Source organism: Podarcis bocagei (assembly GCF_964188305.1).
Source record: "Podarcis bocagei genome assembly, chromosome: 14".
Classification (NCBI taxonomy): Eukaryota; Metazoa; Chordata; class Lepidosauria; order Squamata; family Lacertidae; genus Podarcis; species Podarcis bocagei.
The window spans coordinates 40,681,185-40,699,417 of record NC_138139.1 but is presented as its reverse complement, the minus strand read 5'-3'; the positions used below and the strand labels follow the sequence as shown (position 1 = coordinate 40,699,417).

Sequence of the window (18,233 nt, the reverse complement as noted above, 5' to 3'; positions counted from 1 at the left end):
TTACATCTATAAAATCAATACACAGTTGATATGCCCAACGACAGTTCCAATCTCAGTTAAAACAAGCAGTTAATAAGCATGACAGTTAAAAACAGTTTAACCCCACCCCACGGTTTAAACAGTAAAATCACAAGTTCCTTTCAGGGGAACGCTTGCCTAAACAGTTGTGTCTTCAGGAGCTGGTGGAATGCCAATGCTGATGGGACCCTCCCATATTTCAGCAGGGAGAACATTGCCCACGACTAATGCAGCCAGTGAAAAATCCCTCACCCGTGTTACCACAAGCTGATAATCATCAGATTGTAGCAAAACTAACTGGGTTGCATTAGCTGATTGTAGTGCCCTTGCTGGGCAACAGAGGGGAAATTAAAAGGATCAGGTAGCCTTATAATGGTCTTTCTTTTCTTTTTGTGAACTGCTTTGAGGTTTTTTTTACAATCAAGCAGTATGTACATTTTATGAAATAAATATTTTTTTGTAAATTTGTCCACTGAGTTACATTGCATTTCCTTTTTTTGCTTTTATATAAAGGGCTGCATTCTATTCTTTTTGCAATCAACATTGATAACAAGGATTTGAATGGGCAAAGCAAGTGCCCTCCCACAGTCTCTGACCTTCTCAAAGAATCCACACAGAATGTGACCTCGTTGTTGAAGGAATCTACTCAAGGAGTTAGCAGCCTCCTCAGAGAAATCACAGCGTCCTCTCCTGTTTCGATCTTAATCAAATCAGATCAAGATGCCGACCCCTTGCCCATTTTATCGAAGAGTCTTAGCGGTGGTAAGTCTTACTGAGCCGACTGCATTGACAGAGGTAGCCTGCAAGGAAAGAGGCTTGTTTTAGATGGTAGCTGTGATTTTGAACATTGGGAGGTTTTCCACTCATACCTTATCTCCTAGGCAGTTGTTTGCTTCTGCATGGTATGATGCAATGGTTAGAGAGCAGGACTAGGACATGGGAGACCAGGGTTCAAAACCCCACTCGGCCACGAAACTTACAGAGTGACCTGGAGTCAGTCACTAATTCTTAGCCTAACCTACCTCACAGGGTTGTTATGGGGGTAATGGGGAGGAGGAAGAACCATATGCCCTGCCTTGAGTTCTTTGGAGGAAAGGTGGGATGTAAATGCAATAAATAAAGATTCATCATGCAGCTAACACATTCCGATAAACACACGATAGGCCAGTTAAGTTGTAGACTTTCTGTCTGTATCAAGGGGAAAAGGCATGCAAGAGACGGCAACTAGGTCGAGGGTTCTCGCTGTAAAGTTAAGAACGACAAGCTGCTACATTGTTGTAGTTTGCCGTCGGGAATCCATATGAGCCGTAGCAATAACGTGAAGAATAAATTCATAAGAAATTGGCTTCCATTCTACAGCTATGCAAAGCCACCTTTTAAAAGCTCATAATTTGGCATGATGTCTGAACTGACAAAATTCCAACAATTTGCTTCACCTCTGGAAAACGCAAAAGTAGCGCTTAAGTTACAGTTCACCTATACATTTGCAAATTCAAACCAAGTTTGGAATTTTAAAACCACGGCTATCACAAACCATGGCTATCACAAACCATGGCTATCACAAAACCATGGTTTCAAATGACATGCTGTAAAATCTTGATTCTAGAAATAAGCTGGGCTTAGGCATAATGATTACGGTAGCTCAGTTGGTAGAGCATGAGACTCCTAATCTCAGGACTGTGGGTTTGAGCCCCACATGGGGTGAAAGGTTCCTGCATTGCAGGGAGTTGGACTAGATGACTCTCGTGGTCCCTCTCAACTCTACAGTTCTATTATTAGAATCCTGAAAAACTATTAGTTCACACTCTTCCCCCCCCCCCCCCGTTGCATATATGCTACCCTGTAAAATTAGAATAAGCTTTCTAAAATAACAAAACCACTTTTCCTATAGGCTGTGTGTTTTGAAATCTTCTGTGTTCATCTCTCTCTCTCTCTCTCCTGCAGATTTAAAATGCAGAAAAGATCGGATGAAGAAAAAGAAGAAAGTCACAAATATCATTTTGTTTGATGATGAGGAAGATGAACAAAACCCGGGGGATGTCTTAAGGGGAATTGTTGCAGGGGAAAGCTCCGAAGAAAACTTGGACAGGTTTTCACCCTACGTAGCTTCTCCCCCTGGTCCCGGAGAGATGCTAGCTAAACTGAGCGGGGACCAAAGTGTGCCTTTGTTGAAAAATGATTCTGTATATCTCAATGGGGACTGTGGCTTCCCAAAGTTGGATGTGAAAAGTATAGACGATGAAGATGTGGATGAAAATGACGATGCGTACGGCAAAATTTTAGGAAACCGCTGCATGGCAGAAGACACAGAGTCTTGTGGAAAGTGAGTATTCTGCAGTGTCCCAAGACATGTGGCGTTTCCCTATGTTAATTAAAAGGCAAACTCGAGAGATTCAGGGGTTGTTTTGTCTCGCATGGCTTTTATCTCCAGCAGGTTTGGGGGCCAAATTCCACACTCGCAAGTCTCTCTCTATGGCCCTCGTACCCCTTTCCCCAGGCTACTCCCCACCCTGGCCCTGCTTTGAACTCCCAAGTGTTTTTTCTTGGCTTGAAGGTGTCCTTGAACTCCGATTCTGGCCCTAATTTGCCTGAATGGAGGCTAGAGATGGGTGTGCGAGGCTAGAAATTACTGTACAAAGGAAAAAATGGCGCTTGTGGCTCCATCTGCTTTTGCCTCTGGCTCTGCCCCACACCTGGAAGGCTGCCCAAAAGGGAATGCAGCCCTTGGGCTGAAAAAGCTGCCCCACCCCTTGATCTTTGGGGGATTTAATTCTCACCGCTTTCTGAACCGGGTGGCAGAGTCCTTCTTGCTACCTGTCCTGCCCTGGCCAAGTTTGTCATGAATCTTCTTGGACTTTGAAAAACAGCAGCTCCCTCTTTCTCTCTCTGTGTGTGTGTGTTTGTGCATGCACGAGAACATATTTATCTAGGAGGCAATCATCCTTCTTAAAGATCTAGGAGGCTGCCTGCTACAGAGTCAGGCTGCTGGTCCATCCAGGTCAGTATTGTCTATCCCAGTGTTTCCCAAACTTGAGTCTCCAGCTGTGTACAACTCTCATCATTCCTAGCTAGCAGGCCCCGTGGTCCGTGATGATAGCAATTGTAGCCCAAAGGCAGCCGGAGACCCAGGTTTTGAAAACACTGGTCTACAGACAGAATGACTGGTAGTGGATCTCCTGGGTTTTAGTCAGCTCCTAGCTCCCCCTGGGGATTGATCCTAGGACCTTTTGCAACCAAAGCAAGTGCCCAACGACTGAGCCACAAAGGAAGCATGTGAGCAAAGGACTGTACAGTATGCATTCAGCTGCCACAGCATTGCGTTAACCCAGTGCAGTGCTAGCCCTTGTCCAGTCCAGGTGAAGAGAAGCTCCACAGTCAAGTTTGGAAGAAGCAGCGGCTAAGAGCAGATAGCCAGTGCAGGGGAATGATGGGCAGGGACCCATGTATATCCACTGAAGAAACTGGCCAGCTCAGATGCCAGATGGAGCTTGATGCAAACTGTAGTGAAATACAGGCAGTTCTGCCACAGGGGGGCAGTTTGGATCTTCAGCGAGACCTGATCTCGGAAGAAATCACTTGGTACATTTACCTGAAGAGCTTGCAGAGCTGCCTTTGGATTTGGGTTAGACGTTTCCTGCAACAAAACCCCTTATTATTAGTGGAAACTCAAGACACTTTACAATCACCCTAGATCAGTGTTTCCCAAAGTGCGGAATGCGTACCCCCAGCAGCACACGAAAGGGTTCCAATCATACATAGCAGATTTTTTAAATTGTGCTTTATTGTAGTTGTTTTTTTTAAAAGCTGCAGAAAACAATTCATTAAAATTGAATATATTATCTTCATGTGAGAAGGCGGTACATGATTACACTGTGGTGAATGATACCCCATTGGAGTCATTCCCTATCCAGATTAGACAGGGGGGGGCTGACCGGTTTTTTTATTTTGCCCTCGTGTTGAAGACTTTCTTATTTTGGGAAGCCTTCTTGGAAGGATGATCTCACCCCATGTGCCATATCAACTTCTGGGCTTTAAAAATGTACCCCGTACTGTGTTCACAACCTGATGTTGTTTTGCAGATTTTTATTTTTTATTTTTGCCTTGCCTTGAAATTTTTGGATGTGAAGTGATTGATAGATGAATCTTCTGGATTCATGCTTAGTGTCAAGGTCCAGATCTGGTGCTTCTGTAGGTGATGCTAATGATGGAGCTGAACCCATGCCCTCTGTGTCTGTATTCAAACCTCTCATGTCACAACAGCCATAGAGAGTGTTTGCCTGGTACTGGGTGTTTGTGCAGAGTCTGCTGCTTCTTGCTTTGGGCAAGCAGTGTGGTGTAGTGGTCAGAGCGTTGGCCTAGGACCTGGGAAACCAGGATTCAAATCCCTGCCTAGCCGTGAAGCTCGCTGAGTGACCTTTGGCCAGTCACAGTCCCTCGCCTAATCTACCTCACAGGGTTGTTGTCAGGGTAAAATGAGGAGAGGAGAACCATAGGGATATGAATGTAGTGGCTATAAGAGAACAGTAAATAAATAAAAATAGCAAAAGTTGGGATAGCTGACCAGACACATTTACCAAAATGTTCATGGATGTTGATACATACTTTTGTATCTTGCGAGCTGCTTTGAACACACTTACTTTTTATTTTCAAGACAAAATTATGAAGTTAAAGTAACAATCTAGTAAGAAATAAATAAAAACAGAAGTGTGTCGGGGGTGGGGGAGTACAAAACAACGACAACCGGGTTCTCAGCCATAAAACTAAAGTACATTTTCAAGAGACTGCACAATGCGTTGGATGTTACAACAAAACCCAACCTAATACAGAGAGAATGCAAAGCAAACGTTATGAAATCAAATAAAGCCACGTTTCATTGGGACTTGCCGTCCACATGATTGGCCTGTCATATATGTAAAAAATGGCTGCCAAATTAGGGGGGGTTTACATAGGTTTAGCTGCACCCCGAGACACTCTTAATTTATAAGTCAGTTTCTCAGAAATGAGAATAAACATTACTTTATGCAACCAAATATTTGTACAACCTGAGAACTCCTTCCAGCCCTGTAGTCGACCCATCAGAAATGGATGACACAGTTTGCATTTTGAACACACTTTTTGTTTTCGTAGAAAGGCTGTGTTCCAGTAAAAGCATGATGTTATACACAATTTTTGTTTTTTGAAAAATGTGGTTGTTATTTAGACCGTCCGAGGGTGTCACAAGCAACTCGCTGGTTTCTGCCTGGTCTCCTCTGCAAGTCCTGAATGATGATTCTGATGAGTTGTTCCCTGTCAGTGCTGTAGGCTCTTTCTCCCAGACTGGTGAGTATCTATTGTTAACAGTTGATATCTTTGCAGCCAAGTTCAAAGACTGTCTGAAACAAGTGTTGTATTTTTTGCTCCATAAGACGCACCTAGTTTTTATAATGATAATAATAATAATATATTATTTGTACCCTGCCCATCTGGCTGGGTTTCCCCAGCCACTCTGGGCGGCTTCCACAAAGACAAAAAATACACTAAGATATCACACATTAAAAACTTCCCTGAACAGGGCTGCCTTAAGATGTCTTCTGAATGTCAGGTAGTTGTTTATCTCTTTGACATCTGATGGGAGGGCATTCCACAGGGCGGGTGCCACTACGGAGAAGGCCCTCTGCCTGGTTCCCTGTAGCTTTGCTTCTTGCAATGAGGGAGCCACCAGAAGGCCCTTGGCGCTGGACCTCAGCGTCCGGGCAGAGCGATGGGGGTGGAGACGCTCCTTCAGGTATACTGGGCCGAGGCCGTTTAGGGCTTAGAGGAGGAAAGGGGAAAGCCCCGCTTTTGGGGGGGATCAGCTCACAGTTGTGCAGCTTCTTTTGCAAAGGGGAAAAGCCCATTTTTTTTGAGGATCAGCTCAAAGTTGTTGAGCTTACTTTGCAAAGCGAAAAAATCCTGTTTTTATGGGGTTCAACTGACAGTTCTGCAGCTTCTTTAGGAAAGGAAAGGGAGCCGTTTCTACAGTTTCCAGACTGATAATCTAATCAGCCAGTCACATGTCGCTGGGGAAGCAAACAGCCTCCGTCTGCAGAACATTCAACAATGGAGGCCTGGGCAAGGGGCCGGGCCAGAAAGGGAGCCAACGAAACGACCACACATTCGCTCCATAAGACACACAGGCATCTCCTCTTACATTTTAGGAGGAAAAAAGTGTGTCTTATGAAGCGAAAAATACGGTAACTGAAATGCATGGAGGGTGAGTGACTTATAACACAAAATATTGGGCTATTTTAAAGGAGGCATGCAAGGAAGTATTTTTTTCTTTGACACTTCTCTTTTTTATGATATTTATTGAAAAAAGATTTTTTTAAAAAAATTACAAAGAAAAAAAAGACAAAATTACAAAAAAAGACAACAGCAGAAAAATAAAAATAAAAAAACCATCCTTTTCAGATTCTCCACTTTCATTACCTTCTTTCCATGACCTCCTCCTCCTCCCATCTCTTGTATCTTAATTAATAATTGTCACAGCAAATCCTTTCCATAATTCATAATATTCTGTCATTACTTTACCTTACTCTATTTTCATCTCATCTTATATAAAACCTTAAAACTTAAATCTTATTTTTACCAGCTTCTCATAACCATTACCTTTTTACCTAATTCTTTAAACATTTTTACAAGAGCCAAGTAGTTTCATTTCAACATTTTTCCAACGTTCATAAAACATTTCTAATGATAAAAAAGAGGGGGGAAAAACAATCCAATCTTCTTCCAGCGTCCCCTCCCCCCGGTCCCGGGATTGTCAGTCCTTTTTATCCCATTAGTCTGGCACATTAACCTGGTGATCTTATGTCCGAGGCCTTCAAATCTCTTCCATGTCCCTTCCGCAGCTCTTCTTCATATTTTCCTTTCACTCGTGGGAACTCCAGCTTGGTAGTGTTTTTGACCCTTTTCAACATTTCTTTGACACTTCTCTCTCCCCTTGCCTAGTGAGCCTTCTGTATGTTTGTAGTGGAGAGGGAAATGTAGTATTGTTATTGCTATTATTGTTGTTTATAACAAATTTGCATTAAGAAGTTTACTTGCAACACAGTAAATAAAACCCCTGCTTAAAAATACACATCACAATCAACTGAAAACATATGGCTATACATTATCATTGTACTCGCTCTTCCACTACGTCAGGAAAAAAATATGCCCATTTCTCCATCAATTTATTTGGCTCACTTGCTCGTATTCTCCATTAATAGGTTGTCTCGGTCCTTTTCACTATAGTTCAAACATTTTTAATCCCCTCAAAGGTAGTGTGGGGAAGTTGGTTTCTTTCAAGAGCTTGTCTGTTCAGCTAAGTGAGCAACTGAAAAAGCCTGTACAATAAGAAGTCAAAGGCTGCTGACATTCCACTAGACCTCGGAGTAATTTATTAATAGAAGGAGGGTGTCCTGTGCAAATAGCTAACATGAAAAATATGGCTGACAAGGAAAATATAGTTCATCGCTGAACAGAAAGAGAGGTGCCAAGCCTGAAGATTGACAGTCACTTGTAAATCATCACATAGAATGAAAATTTGAGCTTTTGTGCAACTTGCATTCATCTCCCTGGGTCTCTTTTGGGTAGATGGTGCCCTTTTGTGTTTTTCTCTTTGGCAGCTATCAGTAAAAAAGACCTGAAAGGGTTAACCACTGCATCCAGTGCCCTCCTGCAGATTTAACTCTGCAGCATGGTATAAATAGTTGAAAGGCTTGCATACAATTGATCAAAGCCTCTCTTTTAAAAAGCCATTGTCAGGTGCCAAATGGAATGCATACCTTTCCATTAAAGGCTGAAATGGGTTCATGTGCCCATGCAATTCATATCGATATTCTGCCCTCCCTCGAAACCCCCCCCCCAATACAGATAAACCCTTATGGTAGAGCACTGGAGTCTTGTTATCAAAGGCTTTTCGAGGGGAGGAAAATCCTAGCAAGAAGCAGCTCTCTGGGGCTAGCAAGGCAAGCTGCAGCTATTCAAGTGCCCGGACCACCTTCCTTCTCTCTCTGAGTGCAGACGGGACACAGCGCAAGGACCTGTCCTTTGCATTTGTTGTTTCGGCATCTTTTTTTCAACACACATCAACACTTGAGAAGCCAGCGAGACAATGACAAATGGCAAGAGTTCCTTTAGAGATTGAAAGAAGAGTGATGCACAGCTTGAACTGGCCTCTGGAAATGCCCTGCTAAGCGATCTTGTCCCATTGAATGCAAAAGGGGGGGGGGGGGAGAGACTTTTCAAATTGTTGCTTTAGGACGCTATGCTGTCAATCACCTGTCTGGCGGTCAAATTCCCTCCTCCCCTCCCCATTTCTTCTTTTTTTCTTTTCTCCTGCCTCTTGCACAGCCGATCAGGTGATCAGTTATGGCTTGATGGAGACCTAACTTTGAAAAGGACTGTTTTTGATCCCGAGGGAGCTGAAAAATAATGGCTTAGAGGCATGGGGTCATACCCAACTAAGCAAACCCTCTGAACTTAATGAACCTAAGTTAGTCCTGCCCATCAACTTCAACAGGTGTGCACAAAGTGTAGATACAATTCATTATCTGTAGCTGTACCTTAGTCCTTAAATACCACCATCCCGAACTTTTTTTTCCAGCCCAAGGTCCACATTTCTTGCTGGGCAAATTTCCAGCACCAGCTGGCAGCCAGAGCCTGAGCCAGAGGTGATAGTGAGCAGAGCAATAAATTGAATTTTACTTGCATACTGTAGACTACCGTATTTTTTGCACCATAACACTCACTTTTTTCCTCCTAGAAAATAAGGGGAAATGTCTGTGCGTGTTATGGAGCAAATGCCTGCAGGTGGCGGGGGAGATCTGCTGCAGTCGTGAGCAGAGGATACATGGTTGCCCTTCCTTCCCTCCTCCGTGGTTACAAAGCATGGATCCACATGGATCCTCAGGATTTTTGCATTGGGCTACTCCAAACTCACTGTCAGATCACATGTCTGTGGCCACAGCATGAACCACAAAAATCATATATCCACTATTTCGTTTAGAATATTTTTTTTCCTTGTTTTCCTCCTCTAAAAACTACGTGCGTGTTATGGTCTGGTGCGTGTTATAGAGCGAAAAATACGGTACTTTCTATTGATGCATATCTTCTAGTAACATGGGTGTGAGTCTGTTTCCTTCTAAATGGGTTCCAATCCTAGTCCCTTGACAAAGACAGATGTAGTCTCCCTTTCCTGAGTCTAAACATCCAGGGCAAAACCAATATCCAGCCTGAAGACTGGACAGTGAATGCAGATTTTCCTCCATTGTTCTATAATACCATATTTTTCGCTGTATAAGACGCACCAGACCACAAGACGCACCTAGTTTTTGGAGGAGGAAAAGAAGAAAAAAAATATTCTGAATCTCAAAAGCCAGAACAGCAAGAGGGATTGCTACACAGTGAAAGCAGCAATCCCTCTTGCTTTTCTGGCTTCTGGGATAGCTGCACAGCCTGCATTCACTCCATAAGACGCACACACATTTCCCCCTACTTTTTAGGAGGGAAAAAGTGAGTCTTATAGAGCAAAAAAATACGGCAATTCTCTCCTTCAATGGACAAGCAAGAGACCTAGTTTAGTAGGGAGTGGCTTGAGCCAATTTTTCCTTTCCATGGTGGCTTTGGAAAGTCTTCATGAGCTGCAGAGTTGGCTCAGACTGCCCTGCCAGTAACATGATTCTAAGGTTGGAAGTCAGGCTGGGGGCAGAAGTGGTTGGCTGCTGCGGGTGGAAGTTCCCAGAGGGCCTTGGTCCACATAGTGAGCAAACCAGCAAACCCTTGTCACCTTTCCACCTCTAAGGTTGGGGCAGGGGAGTTACCCTTGACCTTGTCACTGATGGGTGGGGTGGGAACTGGGATCCTAGCAATCACAATTTTTAGCTTGTCTGCCAAAAGTTGTTCACTCCGGGCAGGACGCTGTTACTTTTCTGTAAATTGGCAGTGACCGTGACCCACATCTCATTCAATGTGAGGACCAACTAGTGTTTGGGCTTTGCAAAGTGACTGTATAATGATGATGATGATGATGATGATGATGATAATTTATTATTTGTACCCCGCCCATCTGGCTGGGTTTCCCCAGCCACTCTGGGCGGCTTCCTAGAAAGATTAAAAATACATTAAAATGTCACACATTAAAAACTTCCTGGAACAGGGCTGCCTTCAGATGTCTTCTAAATGTCAGGTAGTTGTTTATTTCCTCGACATCTGATGGGAGGGCGTTCCACAGGGCGGGTGCCACTACCGAGAAGGCCCTCTGCCTAGTTCCCTGTAGCTTTGCTTCTCGCAATGAGGGAACCGCTAGAAGGCCCTCGGTGCTGGACCTCAGTGTCCAGGCAGAACAATGGGGGTGGAGACACTCCTACAGGTATACTGGGCAGAGGCCATTTAGGGCTTTAAAGGTCAACACCAACACTTTGAATTGTGCTCGGAAACGTATAACACCTCTGTTTTATTACAGGTAGTGCTATACCTAATTTCTGTAATCTGTCCTGGTTCCTGAATTCTTGTACTTAAAGGTTGCAGAATGCAGAAATGTTTTACAAATCTTTTTCTTTTTCTTTTACCAATTCATAAAGTTACTCTTAAGTCCCATTGAACTGCGTAATGTGAATTATAACTGCTTAATAGTTAAGTCTAGCATTGCACACTTTAGTGTGTGGTTTGTAGGGATCTGATTCTTGGCAAGCGGGCTGTCAGTCTTAAATAAAGATGTCCAGTAATCGGTGGATTTCAGCCTCCATACTGGCTGGTTCCCTTGATTACAATATTTAATTCAGTGTATCATTGCACTCTATGAAATTGTCCCTGAGTGGATTTCTCACAAAGCTGAATTCTGAGACTGAAAATTAACAAGGCTGCTTTCAAAAGTGGAGCAGTGCCTGGAAGAAAGTAACATTGAACTAGGACCTATGTCATCTTTCTTCTAACAGTGTTATCCATGTGCTCTTTTAGGTAACCTGGAGAATGGTGATGAGCACGAAACAGCTGATTTTTCAGTAGAATTGACTCGTGGAAATGCCAACTCACATTGCAGGTATAAGGCAGATTAAGTTTTCTGCTTTTCAAACAAGCCCATACAACTTTTTGTTTTCTTCCTGTCTAAAGCTTGGTATGTGTGTAATGGCAAGCCATGGTTCGGCAGTTTATGCTCGAGGTTCAAGCTTGCGTGCTTCCTCTTTCTTTACTTACTTTGTTTATGCAAGCCATAGTTTGCTGTTGCATCTGAGCCAAGGAACAACTGATTAGTGCAAACCATCATTTATGCCTGCAAACCCTCAGAGAAATGTGTTTCAAAATGAGGTGTGCAAGGTATGCCTTGCAGTAACAAATAGTTCACGAAGGAAACTGGAGAGGGGAGCTAGTGCATGAGCCTGGGACTCTGTCAGGAGTAAAGCCAAGGGAGCTCAATTTTCTGGGGATCCGGATAATGTGGTGTGTAATGGATAACTAATACTAGTCATTATGGTGCCATCAAAATGAATGAGAGTTGAGCATTGAAATGGTCTTGTTCTTGTAGTTCAAATGTCTTCCATAAGCTCTTTTTCAGGTTTACCTTTTTTTCTTTTTAAAATCAGGGAAGAAGTGAGCCCCCCTGTCAAAGAGAACTCTCTGCATGATCTGCTACCCTCGGCCACTGTGCCAGAACCAATGACTGTTGGTAAGTCTCTGCTGAGCCGGATTCAGAAGGCTGCTGCTGTTGTCTTTCCATTCCATCCAAGCAAATGCTTTGTCAGGATGAGTTCCAGTTCACTGGCTAGCATTGGCAAGAGTTCCTATCAGTTTCATAGAACTGATTCAGCCGTCTCCCTGCGTAGTGGCCTCCCACCACGCTGTTTTCAGCTGCAACCCTCATCAGCCCCAGCCAGCAGGGCCAGTGGATAGAGATGGTTGGAGCTGTACCCTGACAGCATCTGGAGGGCATCAGTTTAGGGTAGGCTGGGCTAATTCAAATTTTGGGGCTATAAATCGGTAGCCCAGTAGGAAGTGAAACACAATATTAGGAATATAAAACCCAAAAAATTGGAAGCAAAACCCCTATAACTTGAGAAGAGCATTGCAGGGTCAGATGAAAGGCTCAGTTAATCTTTCACTATGTTGGCTAGATGTGCCTTGAAAGCATACAGCATCTTCTCCCCCTTATTGTGACCCCCAAGGTATAACTACGTGCAATCAGCAGGGAAAGAGGTGGGGAAAGCTCTGCTTTACTCCAAAGCGGTCTGTTGTTAATTCCATTATTAGTTATTGTGTTTATGGAATCTTCATAAATGAAATGAATTTGACTTCACATCCAAAGGTGAACTCCTCTGTTGTCTTCCGAGACTGATGGATGCCAACAAATAACAATCTCTTACTAGGAAGAATCTCAGAAGCAATTTCACAATACCGTCATACCTCGGGATATATACGCTTCAGGTTGAGTGCTTTCGGGTTGCGCTCCGCGGCGACCTGGAAGTAACGGAGCACGTTACTTCTGGGTTTCCCCGCTTGCGCATGCGCAGACGGTCGAAATGACATCATGCACGGAAGCGGCAAAATGCGACCCGCGCATGCACAGACACGCTGTCACGTCTTGTGTTCTGTTCAGGATGCGAACAGGGCTCCGGAACGGATCCCGTTCACATCCCAAGGTACCACTGTACATTAAAAACAGTCACACATATAAAAACAAATTGAAATGTGTTCAGATATTGACTGGGATTTAAAAAATCTCCCTGTATGGAAGGGAGGAAAGTTTTCAATAGGTGTCCCAAAGAGAACAGAGAAGGAACTTGTCTGATACGCAACTGGAGGAGTTACCATGGGCTGGTTCTGACCTTGTGCAGAACTCCTGATAAGATGGCCCCTGCCTTATAGCCTCTTCTGCAGAGCAGTGATTGGTTGGATATATAAAGGATGAGACCGTCTAGTCACTATTGGGTTGTCTGTTGTGGAAGGACTGTTGTGGAAGCTAATCACCATTCTTTCAACCCAGGTTAGTCATGGCTGTGTATATCAAAGCCATTATTGGGTTGAGGCCAATATGCTGTGACATCTTGTATATCCATCACAATCTCAAAGATAACCCTGGGAGTCCTGTCTTGTCTGTAGTGTCCAAGCACTGAATGATAATTTTGGTAACTTCTGTGTTCCATTGAGCATCTTCCAAAAGCATCACTTTGTTATAGTTTTTAGTGTCCGGGCCTAGGCTAAAATTATTACCATCAGCATCATCTGTTTATTTGCATGCCAGTTTCCCACAAAATTGCGCCCAAATCTGCTCAGCCTCTCAACCAAACAACAATAAATATAACTATTCAAAAGACTTATCAAAAACAATAAAAAAATTCAGCAAACATGGAAAATAAATCCATATTACAGGTGAAGAGCAAAGGCTTTTGAGAGGTTTGTTCAGTATTTTGTCTGTTTCATAATGCACTTGGAGCTGAAATTTAGAAAGTGCGCCTTAAATTTAACCTGCCATAAACATTCAGAACAGGCTGGGAATTTATATATGATTTATCCAAATCTGCATCTGCCGTTATTTTTTAGGTGCTGAATTTGTTTGTGTAACGTGGCAGGGAGGTTTAATATCTGGAATGCAGAGCTTGTTTTGTCAAAACAGTTTTTTAAAATAAAACCGATTGGCAGCCGATAGATTTCCATAGATTGGCAGTAAAACATTTCTTCCAATGAGTATTAAAAAATTGTTTGAGTCTTCCTTGTTCAGGGCGCTAAAATATTGGTCACCAGTAGGGGGAGCAATTGCTCCTGCGCTCACTTGCTGCTTCTAACTCTTGGCCAATTTAGCAAAAACATTATATGGGATAATTTTTCTCTGCTTTCGTGGGTGATATTTAGCCTCATTTTCAGCTATCCTGGAAGTTGATTTAAACCCTTAAACATCCAAGGTCAACCCAGGATACCTATAGAGCAGGAGACATTAAACATCAAAGATAAACGCTGGCTCACCTTTTAAGCAAAGAGGGTGTCTTCCAAAGTCGGTGAAGGAATTCCTCACTTAACACACACGGTTTGCAAAATAAAATAAAAGTCCTAATAGGAAACTGAACCAAAGTTGATTCCACATAGTAATTCGGCACTTATTTGGTCACCTGCTGTGGTCTCAAGTTGTGGTCCAATCCCCACTAACTCCAGCGTTCTCCAACCTGGTGCCCTCCAGATGATGTTGATTGGTTGTTGAGCTATGACTGCCACCATCCCTGACTGTTGGTTATGGTGGCTGGGTCTGATGCGAGTTGTAGTTCAAGCACATCAGAAAGCGGGTAGTTTAGCATCCTTGATCCAGTGTTTAGAGTGTTGGACTCCCTGGAGTCAGTCAGTCAGTTTTATTGCACATAGCCAAAGGCTGCCACAATGTACCAGAATCATTCAACAATTAAAATATGCTGGATTAATACAAAAAAACTTAAAACATCAATCAATCAATCAATCAATCAATCAATCTTTATTACGGTCCAGAGACCCAACAAATTGTTACAAAGCAATACACAATTCATACAGCCTACCTCCAGGTTAAACAAGCATTTTGTTCAGAATATAGGGATCATTGGTTCTTGCAACCACTGATAAAACGTTGCCACTGCTAATGTTCTAGCATTTGTCCGGTCTTCCAATAGGAACCTGACATAGTGAGCCTCTGATTTTCCTGGGAAAGGTACCAGGAAGGGTAGTATCAGTTCAGCCCTGGCTTACTCATATTTTGTACAGTGCAACAAAATATGTTTTATGGAATCGATGTCTTGAGCACCCGAGCAAAGTCTGTCCTGGTAGGGAACTCCTCTCAACCTGCCATCCAACACCGCAGAAGGAAAGACGTTTAGTCTGGCTTTGGTGAAAAGCCTTCGATGGTTTGGTACTGTCAGGTTTTTAATGTAAAACATTTATATTATCAAGACATTACCTACTCTAAACAGAGCTATAAATGTACCTTAATATACAGGTTAGGACATTAAACAATAAAATTTATAGGCTAAAATCATCACATGGCCACTAATATATTAAAAAATAATGTTAATTAATACAGTGTGCAATTATATTCGGAGTTTGGTGATAAAGATAGAATATAGCTTGATGTAGATAGGGTCAAATAAATTCATCTCCTTTACAGTTGGTAGCTACCTTGGCTATATAATTTGCTCTAATTTTCCTAGCGGCAGTTGCAGACACCTGGTAATAAGAGTGTGACTTACCTGTGGCCTTTGAAATGTTGCTGGCCTACAGTTCCGTTGGCTGTGCTGGCTAGGGATGATGGGGGTTGCGAGTTCAAAACATTAGGAGGGTCCCTAGATCGATGAAAGCTAGACCTACTTTAACCTGGTGCCACGTGACTTCCTGTAAGTGAGGTCGCAACCAACACCATGCAGGTAAAGCTCTCTTACACCACTTAAACAGTTACAGATAGGTAGCCGTGTTGGTCTGCCATAGTCAAAATAAAAAAATTCCTTCCAGTAGCACCTTAAAGACCAACTAAGTTAGTTCTTGGTATGAGCTTTCGTGTGCATGCACACTTCTTCAGATACACTGAAACAGAAGTTGCCAGATCCTTCTATATAGTGAGAAGGTGGGGAGGGGTATTACTCAGAAGGGTGGTGGGAATGGGAGATTGGCAGATAGCTGAGATGAGCCTGTTGACGACTCTAAACGTTTAGTCGTTTAGTCGACTCTAGTCGTTTAGTCGACTCTAGTCGTTTAGAGTCATCAACAGGTGTGCATGCACGCGAAAGCTCATACCAAGCACTAACTTAGTTGGTCTTTAAGGTGCTACTGGAAGGAATTTTTTTATTTTGACCACTTAAACAGTAATGGGAAATCCTGGGAACTGTAGTTTAAGGGTGCTGGGAATTGTAGCTGTGTGAGGTCAGCATTCTGAACAAAGCTACAGCCCCCAAGATTCTCCATGACTGTTAAAAGTGGTATAAGAGTGCTTTAAATGTAGGGTGTGCTTGTGACCTAAGCTATGCCTTCCTTTTCTGCCTGCGGAGCACTCGCAGCATAAGAAAACACAGAAAGAACACACACTGTCAAAAGGGAAACAGCACAAACACCACTATAAACCAACTAAAAATCAGCCATCTAAAAATTGCAACCAAAACCCTCAGCAATAAAACAAAACAGTAAAAGCCTGTTGTAAGTTAGAATTTATTCACCTTTCTAGCCATGGCGCTCTCTGTTTCCTATATTTCACAGTGGCTTAGTGCAGATTAACACTGTCTGATCTCTTAGCCCCGTTTGCTCACTTGATTCTCCCTTTTTATCCATCTGCCCCTTTCCGTTTTGCAGCTAACTGTGGTTCGTGTTATCTTTGTGCTGGCGATTTTGCTAACTGTAGTTAGTGCCAAACCACAGTTTCTAACCATAATTAGAAGCAGGCTTGCAGGCAGTAGTCATGAGTAAACAACAAGCAACCACCATATTGTGAATCCACAACTTTCTGCTAGTTTCCCAAATATGTACCCAGATGCTGTGACAAATTGGAATAATTGAAATATATTAATATACAATAATGGTGAAATACATTGGAGCATATTAGCTGCCTGGTGTTGATCAGAGCTTTGGTCTGGCTCAGCACTGTCTACACTGAGTGGCAGTGGCTATGTCTATGTATATATGCATTTGCGAAGTATCTTGTTTTAATGTATGGCTTTCCACCCTTCTATTACTAGGGAACAGGTTCTGAGCAGCGAGACTTCCAGCTGGTTGCATAGCAACTCACTTCTGTAAACATGTAGCAGGTGTATAATGTGAAGTACTGTGTGATAATAAAAGCCACAAGACCCACAGCTACAAGTGGTTTTTGACAGCAGTGCTTTGTTATGTTTTAAAGGCTGCAACCTATGTTTTGTTGAAAGAGGACTTTCTGCTCCTCGTTTCTTTCCTTGCCAAGTCTGGAAGCACCTCTTCCCCCTTTTCTGTCCAACGTGCTTTGCTAACGCATCTCACAGAACTTCCGCTCTTCAAAAGCGTAGCGACTCTCCTGGTCTTATCTGCATCAGATCGCTTAGGAGCATACTGTATTGTCTACACGGACTGGCAGCAGCTCTCCAGGGGGCCAGGAGTCTCTCCCATCCCTACCTAGAGATGCCACTGGGGACTAAACCTGGGAAATTCTGCATGCAAGGCAGATGAGTCTCTACCACTGAGATTATCCCCCTTTGCCTTAAATCCACCAATCTTCCCGAAACACCGGTCCTAAAAGTATCGCTTTAGGTTGCAGTCCTGTGCACAAGCCTGGAAGTGAGTCCCATTGAAACCAGTGGGATTTCCTTCTGAGCAAAGAGCCATAGGATTGCTTTGTTTGTTGTGGAGTAACATTTTCATTGGGACATGGGTGGCGCTGTGGTTTAAACCACAGAGCCTAGGACTTGCCGATCAGAAGGTCAGCGGTTCGAATCCCTGCGAGGGGGTGAGCTCCCGTTGTTCGGTCCCTGCTCCTGCCAACCTAGCAGTTCGAAAGCATGTCAAAGTGCAAGTAGATAAATAGGTACCGCTCTGGCGGGAAGGTAAACTGCGTTTCCGTGCGCTGCTCTGGTTCGTCAGAAGTGGCTTAGTCATGCTGGCCACATGACCCAGAAGCTGTCTGCGGACAAACGCTGGCTCCCTCGGCCTATAGAGCGAGATGAGCGCGCAACCTCAAGACTCGGTCATGACTGGACTTAATGGTCAGGGGTACCTTTACTTTACTAACATTTTAATCAACAGAGAGGAAGCAAGGAGTAGGTTTTTTGTTTTCGTTTTTTTACTTCTGCCATTGTGTAATGTATATACAATTGAACAACAACAACTCCTCCCCAATAAATATGGCCATAGGATAGGGCCATCACTAGGTGATAGAGCCCATTTTGTTTTTTAGATTCTAAGCCATTTTTTAAACAACAACAACAAGAAGCCAGTATTAAAAACTGATCAAATGTCTGTATACAAGAACTGTGTCCCCATTATCAAGGTTCTTGGGGCAGGACTAAAGCTTTCCTATGTTATTTCCTATACGCTGTTATGTTTCTGTTCCCTATAATGTGTCAGATTAATCTGTAAATTAAAAGGAAAAAACCACCACCACTCAGAGAAATCAAATTTATATTCTGGCATTGAGCTACAGAAGCAATCTGAGAATAAGGTCTTAGCCAAGAGTATATCTGGATATATGCTGACAGATGACTTCACTTTACAGCTCCTTCTCAAGAGGTGATTGTGAACTATCCTTATCTAAT

General features: G+C 43.1%; 1 protein-coding gene and 1 long non-coding RNA gene across 5 annotated transcripts in view; one reads left to right on the top strand and one right to left on the bottom strand.

Moving 5' to 3' along the window:
- The window catches only part of SNX29 (sorting nexin 29), a 238,673-nt gene that overhangs the window by 20,495 nt on the left and 199,945 nt on the right, over nucleotides 1–18,233 (top strand). For all 4 annotated transcript variants that reach the window (XM_081169473.1, XM_081169470.1, XM_081169471.1 and 1 more), the window contains 5 exons: nucleotides 532–780; nucleotides 1,963–2,341; nucleotides 5,219–5,337; nucleotides 10,978–11,059; nucleotides 11,601–11,683. In XM_081169473.1, coding sequence (XP_081025599.1) covers nucleotides 532–780; nucleotides 1,963–2,341; nucleotides 5,219–5,337; nucleotides 10,978–11,059; nucleotides 11,601–11,683 — 912 coding nt within the window. The remainder of the gene's footprint in view (nucleotides 1–531; nucleotides 781–1,962; nucleotides 2,342–5,218; nucleotides 5,338–10,977; nucleotides 11,060–11,600; nucleotides 11,684–18,233) is intronic.
- LOC308573159 lies at nucleotides 1,908–6,265 on the bottom strand. Its single transcript, XR_014001976.1, has 3 exons — nucleotides 5,974–6,265; nucleotides 3,595–3,652; nucleotides 1,908–1,945 (listed from the first exon to the last, which is right to left on the bottom strand). It is a non-coding gene; the product is annotated as an uncharacterized lncRNA (long non-coding RNA).